Source organism: Candoia aspera, chromosome 2, assembly GCF_035149785.1.
Source record: "Candoia aspera isolate rCanAsp1 chromosome 2, rCanAsp1.hap2, whole genome shotgun sequence".
Taxonomy (NCBI): domain Eukaryota; kingdom Metazoa; phylum Chordata; class Lepidosauria; order Squamata; family Boidae; genus Candoia; species Candoia aspera.
In genome coordinates this window covers 72964957-72989576 of record NC_086154.1, presented here as the reverse complement: position 1 = coordinate 72989576, position 24620 = coordinate 72964957, and the positions used below count along the sequence as shown (strand labels likewise).

Below are 24620 nucleotides of genomic sequence, written 5' to 3'. Positions count from 1 at the left end.
ACATACTATATTTTGTTAATAACATTTCTAACACACAATAACATTTCATAAATATTTGTACTTTTGCCGTATACAATATAACATTGCACTTTATATTTTTAGTTGAAACATGGATTTGTTTACAACCTTTTGTTGAAATTCAGTTTATTTAGAATATGGGATTTTATAGGATTTTCTCTATACCACTTGATAGAAAGTTGGCAGTGCCTCTTTGGTACCAGTGATCACATGTGGGCTACTTTGAAATGATCCCCCTATTGATGAGAAAATTCTTTAAAAATGATTAGTAATTCACCCTGTTTAACACTTCACTTTGGAGATGTTTTCCCTTTACATTTTAAGGACATTATATTGTATAGTGAACTTGTGCCATACAGTAGGTGGCAGCACCTAATTGACCTTGGCTGATCTTGAAAAGCAAAGGAGGATTAATATTTGGATGGCAGACCATCAGAAAAATCCAGGGCTACGGATCAGATTGGGAAGAAGGCAATGGCAAGCCACTTCTATATTGCTGCCAAGAAAGCTATGTGGATGTGTTCAGGTAATCATCCAGAGTTGCATTCAACTAGGGGGTTCTTTATAATAAACTGAGGACTACCTTGAGTTCCACAAGAATTATTGCTGTAAAAGTTGACATGTTTTGGAAGTATTGTTGCCCACTGGTACTGTGCATGTATTTCATGATTGCGTCCCATATAACTGTAATGTAGATGTGATGAGTATGCATGCCTGGATGGTCAACTGGGTACACACAGAACTAAAATTTCTGTGAAATATTCATGCAGATGTGGATACATTTCATTGGTACTGCATTACTTTCAATGGGATATACCTTTGAAAGATTGCATGTACATTTGTACCTAAGGCTTGCTTTAAATAATGAATTATAAACAATGAAATTGGGGTGACATTGTTTCAGGACGTTTCTAATTTTCCTTGATACCAATAATTTTATATATGAATAGTTCTGGGGAAATCCAAAGAAATGGATCAAGTCAACATTCTTTTTTTCTTAATATTTTACAGTTGTTTGAAATAGGGATCTAAAAGTGTTTGCAAAGGAGATCATGCAATCATAAATGAATTTAAAGAATTAAAAAGAAGGAGGCCTTTCACTTGAATAAAAATATTTGAATTAGCACAGCTAATCTTTTTCTTTGGGCAAGTTTCATTCAGGAACTGAGATTATTATTTATATTAGGATTGGGTAAGACATCCCATTTTGTGTCTGGATTTGCAGCTTGAAAAGTACACCAACCTTTTTTTTTTTTCCTAGTCTGGGTAGATTCTGGAGCATTATTTGGGAACATGAAAGCTCCATCTTCCCATTATCTACATGAGAAAAACCTCAGTGCCTAATGACACATGTCGGTACATATCAGAAATGGAACTTTATGAAGAATTTTGAATTTTAGATATATATCTCTTGCACCTCAGTGAAACACCCCATTATATATTGAGAAAGAGCTTCATATAGAATTGGAGCACAGCTTAGTTTACCTCCTGATTTACCCCTTTACCCAGAGCCCTGGATACAATAAATTTGTAATTAATTGAGTTGTCCTGATCCCAGAATCACTAAAGAATGCAGACAGTACCCTTGATCTTGACTAAAATAATTTCTCTAGAGTGAATTGCTAAGGATGAAGGAACCTGAAAGAGTTTCAATTTGTCTGCCCCTGTCTATATACTCAGAAGTGATTCTTTTATGGTATGTGCAGCATATTAAAGCAGCTTCTTTATCTATTGATAGCTAGGTTGAGCATTATTAGAGTTACATATTAACAAAGGTAACGATAGCTTTACTGCACAGAGACATTAGCCTCCCCTTGATCCCCATTTTGAACTCCTTGCCTCTTGTCTCATTAGTGGATTTAACTGGGCTGATCAAGGGGTTCATTTACCTTTTAGAATTATGGAAAGGTTGAAAAAAGTCAAAATAAGTGTTCTTGAGTTATCTTTAGATAGTTGGGTGCCAGCAATAAACTTTTATGTATGTATGTATGTATGTATGTCCTGTATGTATGTATCTATGTATGTATTACAATAGACAATTAATCTCAAGGCCTATCAGGGAAGACTAGTTTAATGAATAAATAATAAGAGTTAATTAGAAAGCAAAGATTACAGGAGGCTGTCTTTGAAGTTAGGGAGTTTATGTTTGTGGGTATCTATATCTGGGTTCTTACTTAAATGAGCAGACTCAAGTGAAAGGAAATTTTGTTAGAAATGTCAGGAGCTCATATACACAGGTACCTATGCCATGAGATCTTGTAGCTGTAAGAATAAATAAACTACTTATGCAGTGGGATTTTCCCCATCTCTCCTTCCCTTTGCATCTTCCTAACCCACCCAACCCCCACCCCAGCATGGTTTTGGAATAAGGAGATGCATGTTTTCATTAATGGCAGACATTATTTGAATACCATATATTGCCTTCTGTATAGAGGCTTTATAGGTAGTGGTTAAGGAACTGGACTGGGTTTGGGAAGATCAGATTCATGTCCAGTGAGAATCAGATTTCATTTGGTGATTCTGCAGCAGTAATTTCTTAGCCCAAATTGTCTTAGAATATAAAGACAATTGAGGTCTTTATAATCTCACCATCTTTGATTGTTTTTGTTCAACTGACATTTTCCAACAGTATCATATAATTTCTAAAATGTTAGGGATCAAACCTATATTTATTAAATTTTATATTTCCTTTCTTGGAAATGATCTCCTTTCCCAAATCTTCTACAAAATATAGACAAAGGAACATGAAACAAATTTATGAAACACGAAACAATAATTGCAAGTACTGTCTGCACTTTTGCATGTTCTTCTGTTGCATGAATGGCTCCTATCCTGATGACCTTCAGGATTCTATAAAAGACTCTGCTCTGGGGCAGAGTGAAGGTTGACTGGAATGGGGGGTGGGCAGGGGAGGGTTATATGTTGTTTTTAGGGCCAATCATGATCTCTTTTGGTCTTTTGTAACTTTTTGTTTTTTAATTGTAAGCTGCCCAGAGTCATTAGGAGCCAGGTGGCCTATCAAAGGAAAGAGGGAGGGAGAAAATGTTCATACTTCTGATTTCAACAGATACATTTGCTAATGGTTGTTACTGAAGGAATCCTTCAGCAATGCAGTTTTAAAGCTTCCTTGTTTCCTAATTGCTTCTATAGCTATAAACACTTCTTACAGGCAGATCTTATTGTGAGTTAGATATGCTTAAAACCATTGCTTTCAATAGGGTTAGGTGTGCCTAAATCTGTATGAAAATGGTCAAGTTTATTTATTTGTCCAATTTATATGGCCGCCCATCTCACACGAAGTGACTCTGGGCAGCATACAATAAAACCAACAATTAAAACATTCTATTAAACCAGTTAAAAACAATAAACATAGATAAAACAAGATCACGAGAGGAAATGCATCAAGTTATTACATGTGATGCAGTCAGTGTGCGGAATCCTTGTTACCAGGGGATCCCCAGGGCTGTTGGAAAAAATCACGTTTTGAGGGCTTTCTGGAAGGTCACAAGGGTTGGGGCTAACCCCACCTCAGGGGGGATGATGTTCCAAAGGATGGCTGCCACGGCAGAAAAGGCTTGCCTCCTAGGTCCCATCAGATGGAACTCCGCAGATGGGGCCTGCAACGTGCCTCTCCTGCTGGACCTGAAGAGACAGGTAGATGTAATTGGGGAGAGGTGGTCACTCAGATAATCTGACCCCATGCCATGTAGGGCTTTAAAGGTCAAAAACAGCACCTTGAATTGGACCTGGAAGCAAACTGGTAACGAATGCAGCTCACAGAGCAGAGGTGTAACGTGTCTTTCTAGGGACACACACAACTGTCTGTGCCGCCGCATTTTGCACCAGCTGAAGCTTCCGAATACTCTTCAAGTGCAGACCCATGGTGACCAGAGCATGAGTAACTGTGAGCAGAGACTCACAAGATCCAGGAACAGGCACAACCAGTGCACAATGCGAAGTTGTGTAAAGGCCCTCCTGGCCACGACTGCCACCTGCTTCTTGAGTAGGAGTTGTGAGTCCAGAAGGACCCCCAGATTGCGCACTGGGTCTGTTTCTTAATTGGCTGGCTGATAATATGCATATGAATCAGCAGTGACAAAATCTGTGCTGGTCGTGGAAAATGGAACAATCCATGGCAGATGGAGGAGGAGGCTTGAGACAATGTGGTTGGAGGTGGTGATGTGTTTGGCTGCAATTGGCTTGGCAGCTCTGCTGTGGGACCACCCCTTTTCATGTGGTCCCTGGGTTTGGTTGTACTACACTATTTTGCCTTTGGGGGAGGCCAGAACCTGAGCTTCTGCAGCCATTTCCCTTTTTTAAAAAAAATAAGTTGGTCAATTAGTGAAGCAGTTGACCAGTACAAAGTGCAGAAATTGACTAGCTGGTCACTGGTATAATGCAGGTAGTTAAAAGTGTAATTGAAAGGACCTGTGTGTCTGTAGCCTGCATGGCAGGTAATTTCTTTTCCAGTGCTGTTGCTCTTGGGGAAGTCCTGGCTTCTAAGTCTTTTTCCTCACAGAATGTTGTTTTAAAATGATGAGTCCACTATAGAATGTAAAGTACAGTAGTACAGATGACTTCAACATACAGCCAAGTTAAGATTGACTATCAATAGTAAAGGAACCAGCAGTAAAGAAATATGCAACAGGCTAACATTTGGTTAGAGCCTCATGTGGCACAGAGTAGTAGGCAGCAGTATTGCAACCGAAATTCTCCCCACGGCCTGAGTTTGATCCCAGAGGAAGCTGGATTCTTGGGTAGCTGGCTCAGGTTGACTCAGCCTTCCATCCTTCCGAGGTTGGTAAAATGAGCACCCAGCTTGCTGGGGAAGGTGACGACTGAGGAAGGCAATGGCAAACCACCCCTCTATAGTATGCCAAGAAAACGTCGCGAAAGCGGCATTCCCCCCAAAAGGGTCAGACATGACTCGGTGCTTGCACAGGGGACCTTTCACCTTTCACAACATTTGGTAGAGTAGTAATGAAAGCCTTGGAAAAGATATTCAGATGCTGTGACACGTGTATACTTACGAAGATCAGAATTGTGCTGGCAGTAGTTTTCCTTGTGACAGACTATGGAAGCAAAAGTTATGAGTTTGAAGAAGCAGGATAGGAAGTATGGATGTTTTTGAACTTTGGTATTGGAGAATACTCTTGAGAATATCATGGGCAGCCAAGAAATGGATCCTAGAATAAATCAATCCAGAGTTCTCACTCAAGGCACAAACTGACCAGATTCAAATTATAATATTTTGAATATATTATGTGAATATCCAGCTCCCTTGAGAAGTCCATACTGCTGGGAAAGGTAGAAGGAAAGAGAAGAAGAGGATGGCCAGCAGCAAAGCAGATGGACTTGATGGGTACACTGACCTGAAGGGCCAGGTTGGGGGACAGATCATCCTGGAGAATATCTTATCAGTGTGATGATTAAGAGTCAACACCAACGTGATAGCACATCATCAACTTAAAAAAACCCACTTGGATATATGTTGTGATTTGACACAAGAATAAGTAAAGTGATTTCTGAAACTCCAGCTCTTCAACAACACTCACTGGCTGCATTTCCACTGCACAAATCTGGATAATCACTAGATGGCAGCCAAGACATACAAGCAACTCTTACTTTTTGTTGCTACCTAATCATCAATAGACTGACCAATCAACAGGTCAGTATTCATTTTGGAGAAAATATATGGATGTACTGGAGAGCACCCCACAGCCAAATACCTTTCTCACACACAGTGGCTGCATTTGAACTGCATAAGTCCAGGTGATCGCTACTTTGCAGTCAAGAGACAAATTCTTTGCTGCCATCTAGTTCATGAAGTTGATAGCTTGATTGTCCCTTGAGAAAAAAGATAGAAGAAGATTGATTGGATGGAGCTTCTTCCCTGGTACTTCATAAGCACTACCCTGGTACACATTCTGTATGATGATTGGTAGTGGTAAAATTGGAAGTTCAGTCAGGGAAACTGCCGGTTGCTGCCCTTACAGGGCGCTTTGCTGAAATGGCAAAAAGGTTTTGTCAACTTCAAATTAATATTTATTTATTTACACAATTTATAGGCTGCCTGTCTTCCAACAGCTCTGGGAGGCTTACAATTGAAAAAGGAAAAAAAAAAGACAAAAAGAAATAATGAATGATCCCCAAACAATAGATAACCTCAAAAAAACCATGTCCTTCACTTTGCCCCAGAGCCTGGGAGAGTGGCCAGGTCTTTAATAGCTTCCTGAACGTCATCAGGGTGGGAGCCATTCAGATCTCTGGGGGGATATTGGTCCAGAGGGCAGGTGCTGCTGCAGCAGAGAAGGCATGCTTCTTGAGTCTCACAAAATGACACTGCTTAATTGATGGGACCTAGAGTGGAGTACATCCACTGTGCCTGATTGCACCAGATGGACAGAAACAACTGGAGTTAGGCAGTCCCTCAAATAACCAGGCCCTATGCTATGAAGGGGTTTATAGGTGATAACCAGCACCTTGAATTGCACCTGGAAGCCAACTGGTAACCAGGGCAGCTCATGGAACAATAGAATCGGGCATAACAAGACATGTCCATCACTGCCCATTGTGCTGTATTCTGGACCATCTGTAACTTCTGAGAGACCTTCAGGGGCAGCCCCATGTACAGTGTGTTACATAATCCATTCATAAGGTGGCTAAGATGTGAATGACTATCTGAAGGGCCTCCTGGTACAGGAAGGGGTGCATCTGGTGCACTAGATGTACCTGTGCAAAGACCTTCTTGGCCACAGCTGCCACCTGTCCTTTGAGCAGGGCTGTGAGTCCAATATGAGCCCCATGTTGTGCACTGGATTTGTGCAATCTGATGATACCTGACCCTGAACTAACACATGACCTCACTCAACGGTTTTGTGCAGATGTTAAAGGGTTTAACAACAACAACAACAAAAAACCCTCAAGACCATCATTACTATAAAATGAACAGGTAAATTACGTGAGAGAGCCAGTTTGGTGTAGTTGTGAGTTCTAGTCCTGCCTTAGGCACAAAGCCAGCTGAGTGACCTTGGGGCAGTCATGCTCTTTCAGCCCTAGGAAGCAGGCAATGGCAAACCACTTCTGAAATCTTGCCAAGAAAACTACAGGGACTTATCCAGGCAGTTGCCAGAAGTCAAAAACTGACTTGAAAGCACGCACAAACCAAGTACATGAAGCTGTTTTCTGTAGAAGCAAACTGACCTGAAAGAGAAGTCAATGTGAGTGCCTCCCAATCAAGGCCAGTACTCCACAGCTGGGTACCACAGCCAATAAGGCTCTCTTCCATATCCGCATAGTGAACATAAGAGTGGGATGCAAAGAATATCCTCCTTGGCAGAACATAATTCTCAGCTACATAAGGGAGAAGTGCTTCCTCATATAACACAATCCCATGCTTTTTAGGTCTGTAAATGTCATCACCAACATCTTGAACTTCAACTAGGAGTAAATTGATGACCTGCAATTTCTGATAGCAGTAAGATTCTGCGCTATTTGGAACCTCCAGATTAAAACCAGACCCATCTAAATCACATAGCACTCTTCTGTATCATTATCAGTTTCCTGTATACCGAATAGTAGGCAAACTGAAGTTGATCAAAAACACTCTTGAGTCAGCAAGATTATTTGAGAGTTCCATCACCCAGATAGATAGTAGGGTTGTTCCTCCAAGAGTAGTGCAGTCCTGTCCAGAGAACATTGCATTTCCAATGCCTAGATTTGGGAATAATCAATTGATGGAGCCTTCATTTTACTGAGATTCAGTTTCAGTTTATTGGCCCAGGGTCAGTCCTAGTCTCTGTTGATGGGGGATCTCACCCTTGACTCTTACTTTGTGATATGCCCTAGTGGTCAATTCTCTCCCTACCCCTACCTAATATCTATATGAGGTTTCTGAGTGAGGTAATTTGTCAGCATGGGATTAGGAATAATCAGTGCATTCATGATACTAATTATATATCTCAAACCTTGGCCAGCCAAGTTATTGAGGTTCTGGCTCACTGTGGGCTCTGGATGAGGCTCAGGCTCAATCCCAGAAGATCAAGTGGCTGTGGATTTTGTGGCCACCTGGATGTGGAGATTGTTCATCTTTAGTTCTGGATGGGGTTGCACTGCCCCATAGAGACCTGATGCACAGTTTGGAGGATGTCCTAGATTCTCAGCTCCTGCTTGAAAAGTGGTGGCAGCGGTGGCTTGAAGGGCCTTTGCACAAATCTATCTTATGCCCCAGTTGCACCCATTTCTGGATTGGGAGGCCCTACTTATGGTCGCTCATGCCTTGGTCACTGCATCTGGCTTACAGCGACGTGTTCCATGGGGCTGCCCCTGAAGACTTCTCAGAAGCTATACTTGGTCCAGAATACAGTGGCTCAAGTAGTTATGGGCACAAAGCAGTTATGGACCTATTCAGTATGCTTATGCAACACTGTTACTTTACAAACCGTACTGGTTGCCAGAGGGCTTCTGGGTGCAATTCAGGATGTTGGTTGTCACCTATAAAGTCCCTCATGGTTGTCATTTGTTGCTTTTAATTGTGTACACTGCCCTGATCGGGTGGTCATATAAATTAATTAATTAATTAATTAAAATAAATAAAGGCATATATTTACACATATTTCGATAAATGCACATTATTTCTTGGATGAAAGGACGAAACAGGAACTTTTAAGCTTGGGCTTGGTTGTTGACTGGAAAGCAATTTTTTTTCCCCTGGGCTGATCACTTACCACCTGTTGCTACAGTTTTATTACTAATAGCTGATCTGTCATAAATCACTCAGCTGGGCAACATTTCTCCTCCTGGCATTATTCTTTCAGTTTCTCAAGAGTTCAGTGCCAGGGAATTCAGTAACAATAAAGAGGTGGGTCATTTCTATTATCCTATTTAATGACACCCTCTCCCTTATTTTTTCTTTTCCCCCCTATCATGTCCAGAAAATTAAAAAGGAAACATTTTGCAGTACAAATCACTTTTTCTTAAAGAACTGGAAGGCGAGAGAGGTGGAAGGGACTTTCTGTGCTGTCTCCAAATGTATCAGGCAGAAAGCAGATCCTAGATGAGAGTCAGGGGTGTTTCCCAAAAATTTCCTTAGGGAAAAAAGTGACCATTGCAGCAAGAGGGCCAAAAAAAAATGCACAGTTCATTGTTTTCACAGCTGGCCTAGAATGTGGTTGCTGATGTTGTATGTTGCATTTATGTCCAGCCTCTTCTCTGGGAGCAAGAGGTGGCATATTAGAGGGTCTTTCCTAATTTTTCCCTCCACAATGACTGATCTGTGTGGTAGCTTGGGTGGAAAGTGACAGATCAAAGTCACCCAGTGAGGTCTGTGGCTGAATGGGGCCTCCCTAGTCCAAGTACAGTCTTGAAAGGCATTGTATCCAGCAGCATCTAGAAGCCCCAAATAATCATCATAAAGCAGCCAGGAAAAAGGGGTTTTAAGACAAAAGAGAATCAGGATAACAAGCTGGATTATGTTGTGTGTTCCATGAGTGAAGCAATTATCCCTCTGATTTGATATAAGAGCTGTATAAAGCTGTCTTTAGACTCCAAGCAACATTGTCCTTGGCCATGAAGCCACTAGAGAATCTTTCCTGTGCTTATAAGGTAAATTGTGAGTCATTTGAATTTGCTACTCTGCCCCCTTCATGGAAATACAGGCATGGAAGTCTTGGAAACAATATATAGGTTTTAGAGAAATAGATGGCATTATTATTATTACTATTACTATTATTATTGTTATTATTATTTCGACTTGTATGACCATCCATCTCATCTGAGCAATTCTGGGTGGCTTGCAACATGTAAAAACAATTAAAAAACAGGTTAAAAACCAATATACAAACATACAAAAACTGTCCATAATCAATTTAAAAAACATAAAATAATGATCAGCAGCAGAATTCATTCTGCATCAGCTCAATACAGCCATTGTAAGGGCTTTCCACCATTGCTGGACCCCCAGGCATGGGGGCAGAGCCATGTCTTCAGGACCTCCCTAAAGGCTGAGAAGGTCAGAGCCAATCTAAGGTCTGGGGAGATGATGTTCCACAGAGTGGGGGCCAAGGCGGAAGAGGCTCTCTTCCTGGGTCCCACCAGATGACACTCTTTTTTTGATAGGACCCATAACATGCCTTTCCTGCCAGTCCTGATGGATGGTCATGGAGACCATAGAGTAGTTTTTACAGACACAGTGTCTGTCTTTCTCTATACTCCATTCTCCATTCTAGAAATGTCCTAGATTGATTTGGCCCATTTTGTAGGGATGCTATTTCATCTCTTACAACTATAGATTGTTTTTAGTACATCCTATATGTTGCCAAGGATTAGAGGATTCCTTGGCAACATATAGGAACTGTAATTAGAGGAACTGTGCCATGTAATTAGAAAGGAATTTTCATGGCAGTAATGGAAATTTTTAAAAATCATTGTTCCCATCGAGGTGGGAGCAATTTTTCTACACAAAAGTTCAGGGGAAAATACTAGGCTTTTCTCTTCTTGGGCCTAGAAGTCCCATCCCACTACAGGTTGTCCTGAGCTTACATTGGAGTACTAAAAAAACCCACTAATGAAGCCACATTCATGAAACTGACTGATCATCTAGCTTGACCTGATTTTCTAACTAGTCCTCCTGCACTGATGGAGCATACCCATTGTCAGATTCTTTTGCAATTATCATAATACTTTTGCAGCTGAATCTAATAATAAAAATGTGGATTATTTCACTGTATAGCTCTGCCCATTTCCTGCACAAAATACCTTGAATGGAATGGTATGTTATGAACTAACTCAATTAGTTTTCCCAGCCTATAATAATATAGTAATACAGACTTGAAACTAAACTGAGCAGCCGCAGCAGCCGCCACTTTTTGCCTTTCTCCAGAGCACTGGTGCTTAATATTACAGCCCATGATTGCTTGTAGTGACTGGTCGAGTCCCAGGGCTTATTATGTCCCCTTAACTCTGGCTGGAAGATCACTTGCTAACCATTCTTTAAGGCGATGTCTCTCAACCTCAGCAACTTCAAGGTGTGTGGACTTCAACTCCCAGAATTCCCCAGCCAGCTGGCTGGGGAATTCTGGGAGTTGAAGTCCACACACCTTAAAGTTGCTAAGGCTGAGAAACACTGCTCTAAGGACATGCCATCTGGATACAGCTTTCGTCTCATTCCCAACCCACAGCTGAGATTTTCAAACTCCATATTTATCTGATCCAGTCTTAAAGAGGTTTTCTATTTTCCCCCAACACAGCCATTAAATATGAACAACTGCAGTGCTTCAGTGGAGACCATGGTGATGATGTGGCAGGGGCTGGGATTTGCTCAGCTCCTTTTGACTGCTGCAGAATGTCCCTTCTCAGGCATCAGGCATTTACTTTGCACAGCACCGGTCAGGCATTATGCAGGCTTCTTATCATTCCAGGTCTAACTAGTGGAATAAAAAAATAATAACCCACATAACAGCAGTTCTGTGTGAAGCAGGAATCCAGCACCTGCCAACAGTCCCATCAGTTGTTTGTAGACAAGCAAGAAAGACAGCGAGACTGAGCGAGCAAAAGAGAAGAACAGACAGACAAGAGAGGGACAGAGCATTAGACAAAGACAGAGGGAAAAACTGGGCAGGCTAGAGAGAGAGGTGATGAACAAGAGAGTGAGAGAGAACAAGAGACAGATTAGTGAGCAAGGATGGGTGGGAGAGAGCAGGAGAGAAACATACCAGGCACAAGAGACAGCCTAAGAGAATAGAGAGAGAAAGTGAGAGGGATCATCTGAAGGGGAGGTGGGGACTTCCCAGTAAGCAGCCTCTGGGTAAACTTTAACAGGTAGCCCCCCCCCCTCCCCTGGATCAGCTGCAGTGTTTGACCCATGGTGTGAGTGGGATGTGGGAAGCAGGAGTGTCAGAAAGTCCCCACTCATTCTGAGGATCAGGTTCTGATAGCTGGCTAAACCCATGGTCTAGCTATCACTCAAAACTTGGGTCCCCACCAGCCCCATAATAGGGAGAACAACTGATGGATTCTTTTCCTAATGGCAGGAAATCCACCAGCAGTTATGTATCCACAGTATATCCACCTATCCATCAGTCTGTCCATCCATCCATCCATCCATCCATCCATCCATCCATCCATCCATCCATCCATCCAATTCATATAGCTGGCCACAATAGGAGACTTTAGGCTTTTCTTTGCTTGGTCCCACATTAGCGCTGTCAGGACAGCACCGCTCAAGGCAGAACACAGGTTTGCTGTTGAGGCAGAGCAAATTATGCTGGCTTACTTTTGTACCCCTTTCCTAAATGGAAAAAAGCATGTTAAATCAATGATCTCAGTCAAGGGTCTTTCCCATCATCCACTGCCTGTTGGTTCTGAATAAAAATACTGAGGGTTGATCCTGAGACCTACTGCATACCAAGTGTACTGGATGAGTGTACTTAGCTATTTTGTCTGTTTTGAGTAGGTGATCTAGGGACACCTCATCTACTTTTTTCTACATGGGGCTTAATCATCCTGAAGGATCAGGCTTTTGACTGGGGTTGCTCTTAGATCCATCTCTGACACAAAAAAATTCAAGCTCACTTAATGGTATGGAACATCTTCTCTTAGCTTATATTACAGTAGAAATTATGACTGTCTTGGAGAAGGACAACTGTTATTAATGTTTTGGCAGCAGTAATACAGTTGACATGGACCCACCTTTTAAGATTGTTAGCAGTTAGGATACAACCTAACTGGTTTGGTTTGGTTGTATAAGAAACACAACCAAAATGTTCCCTAGAGACGAAGATAACTAGGCATAGACTCTCATACTTTGGGCACATAATCAGGAAAGACCGATCGCTTGAAAAGGACATCATGTTTGGTAAAGTCAAGGGCCGGCAGAAAAGAGGAAGACCTTCAATGCAATGGATTGATACCATCACAGCAACAATGGATGCAAACATTGGAACAATCAGGCATATGGCACAAGACCAAACAGCATTTCGTTCTCTTATACATAGGGTCGCCATGAGTCGTAAATGACTCGACAGCAACTAACAACAGCAGCAGCAGAAGTTAGGATTAATTGAAGCCAATACTGGGAACTTATTGGAACCCCTTCAATATTGGGAACATCTCTTTGTAAGCAAGCAAAACATTAATGATTGTTGCACCCATTTGTAGCATTCTCTTCCCTAGGAAGGTACACTAAAGACCAATGATATTTTCTTTTTATTGCCAGACAAATATCTCTTAGTTTTCCTACATATTTTAATCTTTAAGAAAAACATATTGTTTTAACAATAACTGATGTTTGAATTATAATGTGTGAAGATTAATTTGCTTTATATATATTTTTGCAAGCTACTGTAGTAGAAACATTGCTGAATGACAGTATAAGCATTTAATATAATTTTGAATATTTTCGTTTCTTTTCTGGGGAACTATTATTCCTCTTTCCTGCTTGAAGTCTCCTTCCTACTCAAAATCTGTTTCAGTTACTTTACTTTTCCTGTCTAACTTAAATTTTACAGCTCTTGTGTGAGGTTTTCTGTCTTGTGAAAAATACACTGGGGAAAATATATGGTATACAAGGGCACTTTATGAAATGCTCCTATCCATTGAAGTTATGGAGACTGTATAAAGAGGTCCTCAATATTGGACAAGTCACTCAGTCAGTGACTACCTACAGGTAGACGATCAGTGCTCTGTAGGCATCCCAAAAGACACATTTATATAAAAAGTCTTGAATTCATTAATATACATGAGACTGAGCTGGTGAAATGTAATTGAAATAGTGTTCTGCAAATAAACAAGTATGCCTTTTTTTTTCTTGTGCATATAACCTGCAGGCTGTCAAGGACTTTGAAGGCCCAGTAGACCCATAGCTACATGCGTCTTCCAACCATCATCTACGTGTTTTGCTCCTGCTTAGAAGCATTTTGTTCTCTTAGTCTTTTTATACATAAAATAGTATTTATACCATAGTTTTCAATATTACATTATCATTTTAAAAGTAATAACTTGTTATATTTTATTGACTTTGTTCAGAAATAGTTCTTAATATATTTCCCAATGTCAGAATCTGGTCTACTGACCAGCACAAGAACTAAAAATCTGTTATTTTTTGGTGTGTCGATATATAGCAAGCAGTTGAAGATAAAGTACACGGTCAAACCTCATTTTCATTTACAAATTTTGATCAAGAGCATTAAACCTAATGCTCTGAGTTGTTTACCTATTGAATTCCTGTTTTAATTCTCATTGGCCAAAGTTAAAGAAAGGATAGTTCATGAACCTCTACTTTTCTTTGGAGAGATGTTTAGTTCAAGAATTGATTCCTGTCCCTAAGCTGAAAACTTAACTGTCCTGCGTATTTATCTGTAGATGAGAGAGTCAAATTATCTGATGATGTCCATAAACTATTTAAGCATAAATAACATGGACCACGATTTTTGCAAGCCAAGCCTGACGAATGGAAGAATGATGATGTTCTCTATGTGCCAGTTATTAAGTACCTGCAACAGCATTTCTAACAATACAAGAGGAAAATACTGGCTTTAGGAGACTCCTGAGGTTGTTGTTTTTTAAAAAAACAAAACCTAAATCATATAATTTAGGAAAAAAGTTGCTTAAATATATATGCTATATATATTGACCACTGACATAATTATACTGGAATCTTTCATGTGAATACGAATGACTAATTTGTATGTTTATATGTACAGTGAAACACACCATATATGGACTTCCATATATGGACTTTTCTGTAAGCAGGAATATTGTATACTTTTCTCTGTAAAAATTGGCCTGAACAATCTATATTACTGAATAGCTAATGTTCCTGAACACCATCCTATCCAGATTCTCTTCATTTCAAGATGTATCTCCTACTTTCTGTATGATGCATATTCTTTTTCTTATAAGTTAAAAAAAACCTGAAGGTGTTGCAGTTCATTAAACCTGGAAAGGTCCCACATGGTGTGCAATGTATATTTCCATTAAAAAGGAGTTTTGGCATTTTATGAATTTTGTTGTGACTAAGTACTAGAATTAATCTTGACTGAAGCTTGTTTATAAATAGATTGTAACTTGAATATCCAGACATGATTTTGCCTCTCCTGGTTACATATCATATAGCACATTTGTATTTGCATTAAAATTGCTGTACCAAACTGTTTCTGGTACAGTGCTGTGCTTAATTAAGTAGTATTCAAAACTAATGTAAAACACATTTACTTGAAAAATGGATTGATTATGTGCCATCAAGTCATTGTTGACTTAGTGACCACATATATAGATTTTCTCCATGATAACCTGTCCCTAATGTAGTCTTTCAGGTCATCCAGCAGTGCACCTATTGCCACTGTAACTGAGGTCATCCACCTTGCTGCTGGTTTTTCTCTTCTCTTTCCTTCCATCTTTCCCAGCATTAGAGTCTTCTCCAGAGAGCTAGGTATTCACATAATGTGTCCAAAGTAGGATAATTTCAGTCTGGTCATTTGTGCCTTAAGTGAGAACTCTGGATTGATTTGTGTGATGATGTCATGCGCTGCCTACCTCTGAATAATGCTCAGACACTGGTTCGGTGGAACAGACTCTGGTTTATTCACAGCGCAGGTACAGCATCGGGAAAAAAGCTGAGAGTGACAGGAGCGCGCCGGTGCGGGGTTTAAATACCCCGCGCCGGTCAGCGCCCCCTCACTCGCGGTCACGTCACCCCCCTTTGTCCAATACGTTGCCCTGCCGGTGGGTGAGGGGTTGCGAGGCCCCGCTGGCGTTCCGGGATCGCCCATCATCGGGTTTTCTATTCATCCGGTGATTGCTGTCAGCTGGGCGATCTCCGTTGTATTAGCGCTGATGGCTTGGGTGTGCTCCGTGATCCGTTTAGCTATTGTTTATTGGCCGTTAGTCGTTGTGAGTTGATGGCTACTTATCTTGAGCCCCTTCTCCTGTTTCCTTGCTATTGTCATGTGTGCCATTGTGCTGATGACTTCAGCTCAACGGCACTCATGACATACTGCCCCCTGTCCGAATAGTGCTCCCCCCCGGTTTTCTGGTTTTTTTTTTTTTTTTCTTTTTCTCGGTGGAGCTGTCAAACGGCACTTTTTTTTTTTTTTTTTTTTGAAATTCCCGCCGGAGTAGTCGCCCCTCCCTTTGCTCCTCCCTCTACCACGTGCCTTCCCAGGGTGTGTCCTTAGTGCGCATGCCCGGGTCACGCCCTGGCGTGCGCATGCTCCAGCCACACCTTGTTTGTTTGGCTCAGTTCGGCGAGGAGAGAGGCGTGGCTGGTCGGGTGCTTATCAGCTCCAGGTAGGGCCCTTCTTTTTTATTTAAAGTGCGTCGCCTTTGTTATTTGTGCTCCTGGGCGTTGCCCCCAGGTTGCCCTGTTGACTTGCTTGCCACTCCCCCGTGGGCCGGGGGCGGGGGGAGGGTGCTGGCGAACACTTGTTACTGCCTCATGGGCCCAGGGCGGGGGGAGTGAGTCCCGGGGGGGGAGGTCCACCCAAGTCGCGGGCTTGGGGGGGCCCTTTCCCTTGGGGCACGGTAGGCGGGGGGGGCCCGCGGGGGGGGGTTTGCAGGGGACGGCTTGCTAACCTTGGTTTTGGCTTGTCAGGGTATGCCCGGTGAAATGCCCGGGTCAGGTCAGGCGCGTTAACGTTGTGCGCCGCCACCCATTCCGGGTGGGGGAAGTGTTTCCACCTGACCAAATAGTGTAGAGTTCCTCGTTGCTTGCGGGAGTCGAGTATGTCCCTTATCTCAAAGTGATGTTGCCCGTCGATCATCACTGGTGAGGGCTGTGGCGTGCTTGGGTGCCATCGAGAGGTGGTTGCCGGTTTCAGGAGGCTGGTGTGGAACACCGGGTGGAGTCTCCGTAAGTTGTGTGGCAGGTCCAAGCGTATTGCTACCGGGTTCACTATTTGCGTGACTCGGAACGGCCCGATGTACTTAGGCCCCAGTTTTTTCGAGGGTTGGGGTGACTTTAGGAATTTGGTGGATAGATAGACCATATCCCCCACCTGGAACGTCGGTTGTTGGCGCCGGTGCTTGTCGGCCTGCTCTTTGTAGGCTGCCTGCGCATCCTTCAGCGCCACCGTGATTATTGGCCAGGATTCCGCGATCTTCCGTCCCCAGTCGCTAGCGTCCACCTGGGGTTCCGGGGGTTGAGGTAGCTCCGGTATGGGGACGAAGTCGCGCCCCGAGACTACCTCGAACGGAGTTTTCCCCGTGCTCGTGTGGACGGCGTTGTTGTATGCGACTTCGGCGAACGGGAGCAGTTCAGCCCAGTCGTCTTGGTGATAGTTGGTATATGAGCGTATGAATTGCTCTAGGGTGGCATTGAGGACCTCTGTGGCTCCGTCCGTCTGGGGGTGCCAGGCAGTGGATAGGGCCTGTTGGGTCCCCGTCAGCTTTAGGAAGGCCCGCCAGAATTTGGAGGTGAACTGTGTACCTCTGTCGGTCACCACACGTGCGGGACATCCGTGTAGCCTGTACACGTGGATGAGGAAGAGTTTGGCTAGTTGTTGTGCGGACGGCACCGACGTGCAGGGGATGAAGTGGGCCTGCTTTGAGAAGTAATCCTTCACCACCCAAATGGCCGTTTTCTTCTGGCTGGGTGGGAGGTCTACTATAAAATCCATAGAGATTTCCTCCCATGGGCGGGAGGGTTCTGCCACCCGTTGTAGTAGCCCCGCGGGTTTGCCTGGTGCCCGTTTGGCCCTAGTGCACGTTGGGCAGGACGCTACGTATGCTTTCACGTCTCGCCTGAGCGCGGGCCACCAGAATTGACGCCGTGTTAGGTGTAGGGTCTTGAGGAACCCAAAGTGTCCCGCTTGCTTGGCGTCGTGTGACCTATGCAAGATCGCTTGGCGTTGTGAGTCCGGGACATAGATTCTGCCTTCCCCCCATGCCAGGTCCTGTGCCATCGTTACCTTGTCGGGGTTTGCCAGGAACCAGGGGTCGGTTTTGAGGGTGGCGGCGAGGTCCGTGCGTATTCCCCCTGGTAGTTGCGGTTGGCTTCGTCTGGTCGCAGGTTGTCCCGCCGTCGGTTGCGCCGGAGAGTCGCGCTGTCTCCGGGCGCCGCTTCGGGTGGTCACGGCCATCCCCAGTTGCGAGGCGGATAGGACCGTCCCAATGGTGTCTGGGGCGGGCTCTTCGTCTTGGGGCAGTCGGGAGAGGGCGTCGGCCAGGAAGTTCTTTTTGCCCGGCATGAACTTCAGCTGGAAATTAAAGCGGCTGAAGAATTGGGCCCATCGGACCTGTTTTGGGCTAAGGCGTCTGGGCGTTCGTAGGGCCTCGAGGTTCCGGTGGTCGGTCCAGACCTCGAATGGTTGGGTGGCTCCCTCGAGTAGGTGTCGCCATGTTTCTAGCGCCGATTTTACTGCGAAGGCTTCTTTCTCCCAGACGTGCCATCGCCTTTCTGTCTCGGAAAACTTCCTTGACAGGTAGGCGCATGGTTTCAGGAGTCCCGTGGGGTCCTTTTGGAGTAGGATGGCCCCCAGGGAGAAGTCTGAGGCGTCGGCTTGGACCACGAACGGCCGTTCTGGGTCCGGGTGCGCGAGGATTGGCTCCGTGGTGAACAGCGCTTTCAGCTTGTTGAATGCGGTCTGGCACGCGGGAGTCCAATTCAACACTGTGCCCGGGTTCTTGGCGCGTCGGGTGTCCCCCACCCCTTTGGTTTTGAGGAGGTCCGTTAGGGGGAGGGCTATCTCTGCGAACCCCCGGGCGAATGACCTGTAAAAATTCGCGAAGCCGAGGAAGCTCTGGAGTTGGCGCCTGTTGCGGGGGCGCTCCCAGTTTAGCACCGCCTCGACTTTTGCGGGGTCCATTTCTATGCCGTCCCCGGAGATTCGGTACCCCAGGTAGTCTAGGCGCGCTTTGTGAAACTCGCACTTTGTAGGCTTGGCATAGAGCTGCGCCCTTCTGAGCTTGTCGAGGACTTGCCTGACTAGGGTCACATGTTCCTCGTGCGTTTTTGTGTAAATAAGGACGTCGTCGATGTAGACCAGGACCCCTTTGAACAGGTGTTCATGCAGTACCTCATTGATGAGCTGCATGAACACCCCAGGGGCCCCCGTGAGTCCGAACGGCAGCACTTTGTACTGGAAGGCGCCTAGGGGGCAGTTGAACGCAGTCTTCCATTCGTCCCCCTCCCTGATTCGGATGCGATAGTACGCCTCGCGAAGGTCCAATTTGGAAAAGACTTTGCCCGTGGACAGGTGGGCGAGCATGTCCTTCACCAGGGGTAAGGGGTATTTGTTGGACAGGGAAGCCGCGTTTAGGCCCCGGTAGTCGGTGCAGAGCCGTAGGGTGCCGTCTTTCTTCTCCCGGAATAAGACGGGGGCTCCGACCGGTGAGCATGCTGGCTCTATGAATCCCCTGTCTAGGTTTTTATCGATGAACTCCCGGAGGGTTGCCATCTCCTTCGGGGTCATCGAGTAGATCTTTGGTCTAGGTAAGGGGACGTCGGGCAGTAGGTCGATCCGGCAATCCGTCTTGCGGTGGGGGGGTAGTTGGTCAGCTTCCGCCTCTCCGAAGACCTCGGAGAAGTCGGCGTATTGTTCCGGTAGGTCTGCTATGGTAGCGGCGTTGTCCTGTGTAGTCGCCTCCGCTCGTCCCACAGTGGGGTTGGTTCTGCCCTCTGGACCTGGTGCCTGATACTCGCCGTCGCCGAATGTGAAGGTGCGGGTCTCCCAGTTGATGCGCGGGTTGTTTGTCGCGAGCCATGGCATCCCCAGGACTGCAATGGGCCGTCCGATGGGAGTGACGACGAACGATGTGCTTTCGGTGTGAGTGCCCATTTGCAGGGTGACCGGCTCAGTTTGCAGCGTAGCTGGTTTCCCTCCCGCTGTAGAGCCGTCCAGCTGGTGGAATGCCAACGGCGTGGGGAGGGGGAAGCAGCGGAGGTCGAGTTTGGCGACTAGGTCGGGGTGGATGAGGTTTTTTGAGCACCCCGAGTCCACTAGTGCCGCGGCCGTGGTGGCTCCGTTGCCGGCAGAGAGTTTAATTGCCGCCATTATTACGGGGCTTTCGTCGTTCCGTCGAGGTGGTCCGCGCTGCTGTCCCACCGCCTGCCTCGCAACGCGTTTCAGGGCAGGCGGGGAGCTTTTCCCGCCGGCTGGTCGGGGTCTACATTGTCCTCTTCCCCCCAGTAGGCGTCCCAGCCTTCCTCTGGTGTCGCTGTGGCCACGGTCATTCGGCGGTGAGGGGGCGGCCCCGGGTTGGGTGGTTTGGGGCTAATTTTCGGGGTGGGTTTAGGCGCACTGGTCGGCGGTCGGTTGGCGAAGCAATCCACCGTCTTGTGCCCTAGTTTGCCACACTTCCCGCAGGGCTCCCGATTGAATTTCTTTTTTGGGTATATGGGGCCGGCCGTCCCCACGTGTGGTGCGGGTACCTTTTTGCAGGCATAGTTTGTGTCTTCCGTGGTTGTCATGAGGAAGGTGCGGTGCGCGTGTTCGGCTTTCCCCGTGAGGTGGATCCACCCGTGTAGCGTTTCTGGATCGTCGCGGTAGAGGGCCCATTGGAGAACGTCGCGGTTGAGCCCCCTTTTGAACATTTCCAGAAGGGTGGTCTCGGACCAGTCGCTGACCTTCCCCGCGAGGGCTTTGAACTCCAGGGCGTAGTCTGGGACAGTGCGTGTGCCCTGTTTAAGTCTTTGGAGTGCGCTTTTCGCCCTCACTTTGGCTAGGGGGTCTTCGAAGTAGTTTTTCATCTCATTGATGAAGGCGGGGAAGTTGGCGAGGGCGGGGGAGCTGGACTCGTACAGTTGGACGTACCAGTCCGCCGCCCTGTCTTGTAATTTGATCGCCACGGCGGCGATCTTGTCGGCTTCGGAGTCGTAGGAGTGTCCGTGCCTCCCCATGAACTCCCTGGCGTTCGTTATAAAGAACGACAGTTTTGTGGGGTTCCCATCAAAGAAGATGGGGAAGTCCTTTGGGGCCCGGGCGTTTTGCGCGGCCCTTCCTCTCGCTTCCCGGCCTGTGGTGTCGTCCGCCTGGGCCGTCTGCTGGCCTTCAGCTGGCCCGTGGGGGTTCGGTGCTTCGCTCGGGGTGTGGGCCTGTGCGGGGACGTCGTTGGGTGGCGCGGGGGGCATAAGCGACTGGAGCATGGTCCGGAGTTCCGTCAGTTGGGCCCGCATGGCCGCGAGTTCGGCTCGTGCCTCCTCGTCCACGGTCCGCGCCGCCGCTGGGGCCGGTTCCGTCGGTGTGTCGGCGGGGGTGGGTTGCCGGCGGGGTTCATCCTCCCTCTGCCGTTGGTCCGCTTCCTCCGCCGTCTGCTGGGTGTCTCCATCGTCCTCCTCCGTGCTGACCGCCGTTGAGCTGTCGCTCCACGCCCGTTGCTGGGGTGCGATGTGGGGCGCGGGGTCCTCCGCTGGTTTCGGAAGGTATGTTGCTCCCTCCCGCGGTCGGGTTGCCTCCGTCGCCATCTCCCCTTGGGGTTGGAGCTGAGGCTCGGGTCGGGTCGGGTGGGCGTCCATGGCTCCGGGAGTCCGCGGTGCCTCTGGCCTCGGTCGGTCCTCCTCTGTTTCTTGCCGTGCGGCTCGCCCTCCTTGTCCGCGTCGCTCCGGCTTCATCTTTCTGGTCTTCTCACCGTCTATTCCTCCCGCGGCTCGTTGTCGTCCGGTGGGGCTCGGCGAGGCTGAGTTTATGACTCTCAGCTTTATGTCATGCGCTGCCTACCTCTGAATAATGCTCAGACACTGGTTCGGTGGAACAGGCTCTGGTTTATTCACAGCGCAGGTACAGCGTCGGGAAAAAAGCTGAGAGTGACAGGAGCGCGCCGGTGCGGGGTTTAAATACCCCGCGCCGGTCAGCGCCCCCTCACTCGCGGTCACGTCACCCCCCTTTGTCCAATACGTTGCCCTGCCGGTGGGTGAGGGGTTGCGAGGCCCCGCTGGCGTTCCGGGATCGCCCATCATCGGGTTTTCTATTCATCCGGTGATTGCTGTCAGCTGGGCGATCTCCGTTGTATTAGCACTGATGGCTTGGGTGTGCTCCGTGATCCGTTTAGCTATTGTTTATTGGCCGTTAGTCGTTGTGAGTTGATGGCTACTTATCTTGAGCCCCTTCTCCTGTTTCCTTGCTATTGTCATGTGTGCCATTGCGCTGATGACTTCAGCTCAACGGCACTCATGACAGATGATCCATTTGTTTGTTTTCTTGGCTGCCCATGGTATTCTCAGGAGTCTTCTCCAACACCGAAGTTCAAAAGTGTCAATACTCATCCTATCCTGCAGTCCATTAATTGGAAAAAAAAAAGTTTTTTTTTACTTGAAAAAACTTGAACTGAAATTAATAAGGCCAAGCTAGATAGAATACCAGAATCATAGCATTGGAAAGTAGCATTGAGGTAATCTAATCCTTCCCTTTGCTTCGTGCAGAATCCATGAGAGGATTAGCATCTAGACTGTGTTCGAAGACTTTTAGAAAGACTCACCACATCATGTGGCAGCCAGTCAAGAAGTTTAGCCTCCCCTCCCCTCCCCAATCCTGTCCTCCCCACCCCTCTCCCCCCAATCCAATCCTCCCCTCTTCTCCCCAATCCTCCCCTCCCCTCCCCTCCCTCCTCATTCTGTGTCCCTGCATTTCTCTCTTCCTCCCCTCAGTGATTTCCCCTACTGCTTCCTATTTCATGATCATGCCATCCTTCCTTCTTATTATGGGCATCGATTGCCTCAGGTATTTTGCGTCTAGATATTCAACACCATCTACTACTGTTTGTTTTCGTTAGGCAAGACCAGAACAAAAGACAAGTACCGTGTGGTATATACAGACCACCAGCGCCTGGAACTCGAGAAGGAATTCCACTACAGCCGCTACATCACCATCCGGCGGAAAGCAGAGCTGGCAGCAGCCCTGGGGCTCACTGAGCGGCAGGTGGGTGCTGCAGAGGCTTCTCCAATTGCAAGCCATCACCCCATTTTCAAATTGCACAGGCTTCTCAAGCAGAGCGGCCAGGGTAAATGCTCCCAATATTTACTATCATCTTATCCATAGAACAGTTTATGTACACTTGGAAATAAGCCATATTGTACAGAGTGGACTTGTAGATAAACATTAAGAATGGTGGGCCCGTTTATCTGATTCTCATTTTGATTGGTCGCTGAACCATTATATGAATAAAAGTGCACTCATATTGCAGTGTACACGCTTTTCTGAAATTTGCAATGCAGTTCCTCAATGAAAATAGGCGACGGCTTGACCAATAATTCGTACTAAAGGTAAAATGCTGTATATTAGGAGAAACTGTTTCCCTAAACTCTTTCTTAGTCTCACTGCTTTCACTTGTCTCTGCAGGTAAAAATCTGGTTCCAGAACCGGCGAGCGAAGGAGAGGAAGGTGAACAAGAAGAAGATGCAGCAGCAAACGCAGCCTGCCAGCACGACCACGCCCACCCCGCCAGCGGTCGGCACCCCTGGCCCAATAGGGGGCATCTGCAGCAGCACCACCAATCTAGTCGCCTCCTCACCAATGACTATCAAGGAAGAATTCATGCCTTAAGCCCGGCCTTCCCATTAGATCTTCAGACTAACTGGCCCAGAATGACATGGGTGACCCTGAGAGTCAGACCAGTTGTCAGGCTCTCAACACTCACCCAGATGGAACCCAGTGGCTTTTTGTATATGCTGCTCTCCTGGACCAATATAATCAACTCATTCCTAGGAAGTAAAACAAAATAGCCTGTTGCTGTTTAGGAAAAGACTTGCTGTTTTCTCAGAGTATTTAAGGGGAGGGGGGAAGCATGGATGTTTGGAAAGAAAGAAAGAAAGAAACAGAAAATCAGTGTACCTAGAAAAAAGATTCTGAATCTGGATCTGGATCTGGATCGTTGAGAGTCGGGTGATATACAAGTTTTATTGATTATTAAATTGTATTTTGTCAGCCTCTGGTTGGATCAAAGTCATCACTCAGGCCTTGTTATGTGGGTCAAAGAGGCAGGAGCCAAACTACTTATTTCAAGTCCAATACTAGCCAGGTTATAGACTCATTCAGGTCAGGCGACAGAGGCTGAGCCCAAGTTCTAGCTCTATGTATGCCATTAGGAACTAAAGTCATACTTAAGGCTAAGTCATCTAGTGGCTAAGGCAACGGGCTAGAAACCAGGAGTCTGTGAATTCTAGTCCTGCCTGAGGCATGAAAGCCGGCTGGGTGACCTTGGGCCAGTCGCTGTCTCTCTGCCCAACTCACCTCACAGGGTGGTTGTTGTAGGGAAAATAGGAGGAAGGAGTATTAGGTATGTTTCCTGCCTTGAGTTATTTATAAAAATAATAAAGGCGGGATAGAAAATAAATGAGTAAATAAATAAATAGGCAAGAGGAACCAGGTGGGAAAGAACACGATAATCAAGATGGCGGGAAACTGGCTAAAGACCTTAATGAGGGCAATAGTCCTCAAGAGAGGAAAGGAAGTCAGTTATTGGCTTCCACAGAGCAGGGTCTCTTAGAATGCCAAAAGTCAAATGCTGTTTTCTTGCGAATTTTAATTGTGCACATATTCCACATCAGAGGCATCTGATTCGGTTCTTGGTTTGAGACACTTAACTTGTAGATTCATGTTTGCTCCATTTCCTCCCACCATATTCTTGCACATACCTTGTTTGGATGTTGAGGATGATAAATTTGGACTGCCAAC

General features: G+C 46.1%; 1 protein-coding gene across 1 annotated transcript in view; it reads left to right on the top strand.

Annotated features, from left to right (window-relative positions):
* CDX1 (caudal type homeobox 1) overlaps nucleotides 1-23690 on the top strand; it is a 36962-nt gene extending 13272 nt beyond the window's left edge. Inside the window, exons 2-3 of the mRNA XM_063292205.1 lie at nucleotides 22720-22865; nucleotides 23286-23690. Coding sequence (XP_063148275.1) covers nucleotides 22720-22865; nucleotides 23286-23489 — 350 coding nt within the window. The 3' untranslated portion in view covers nucleotides 23490-23690. The remainder of the gene's footprint in view (nucleotides 1-22719; nucleotides 22866-23285) is intronic.
* Nucleotides 23691-24620: the final 930 nt, after the last annotated feature.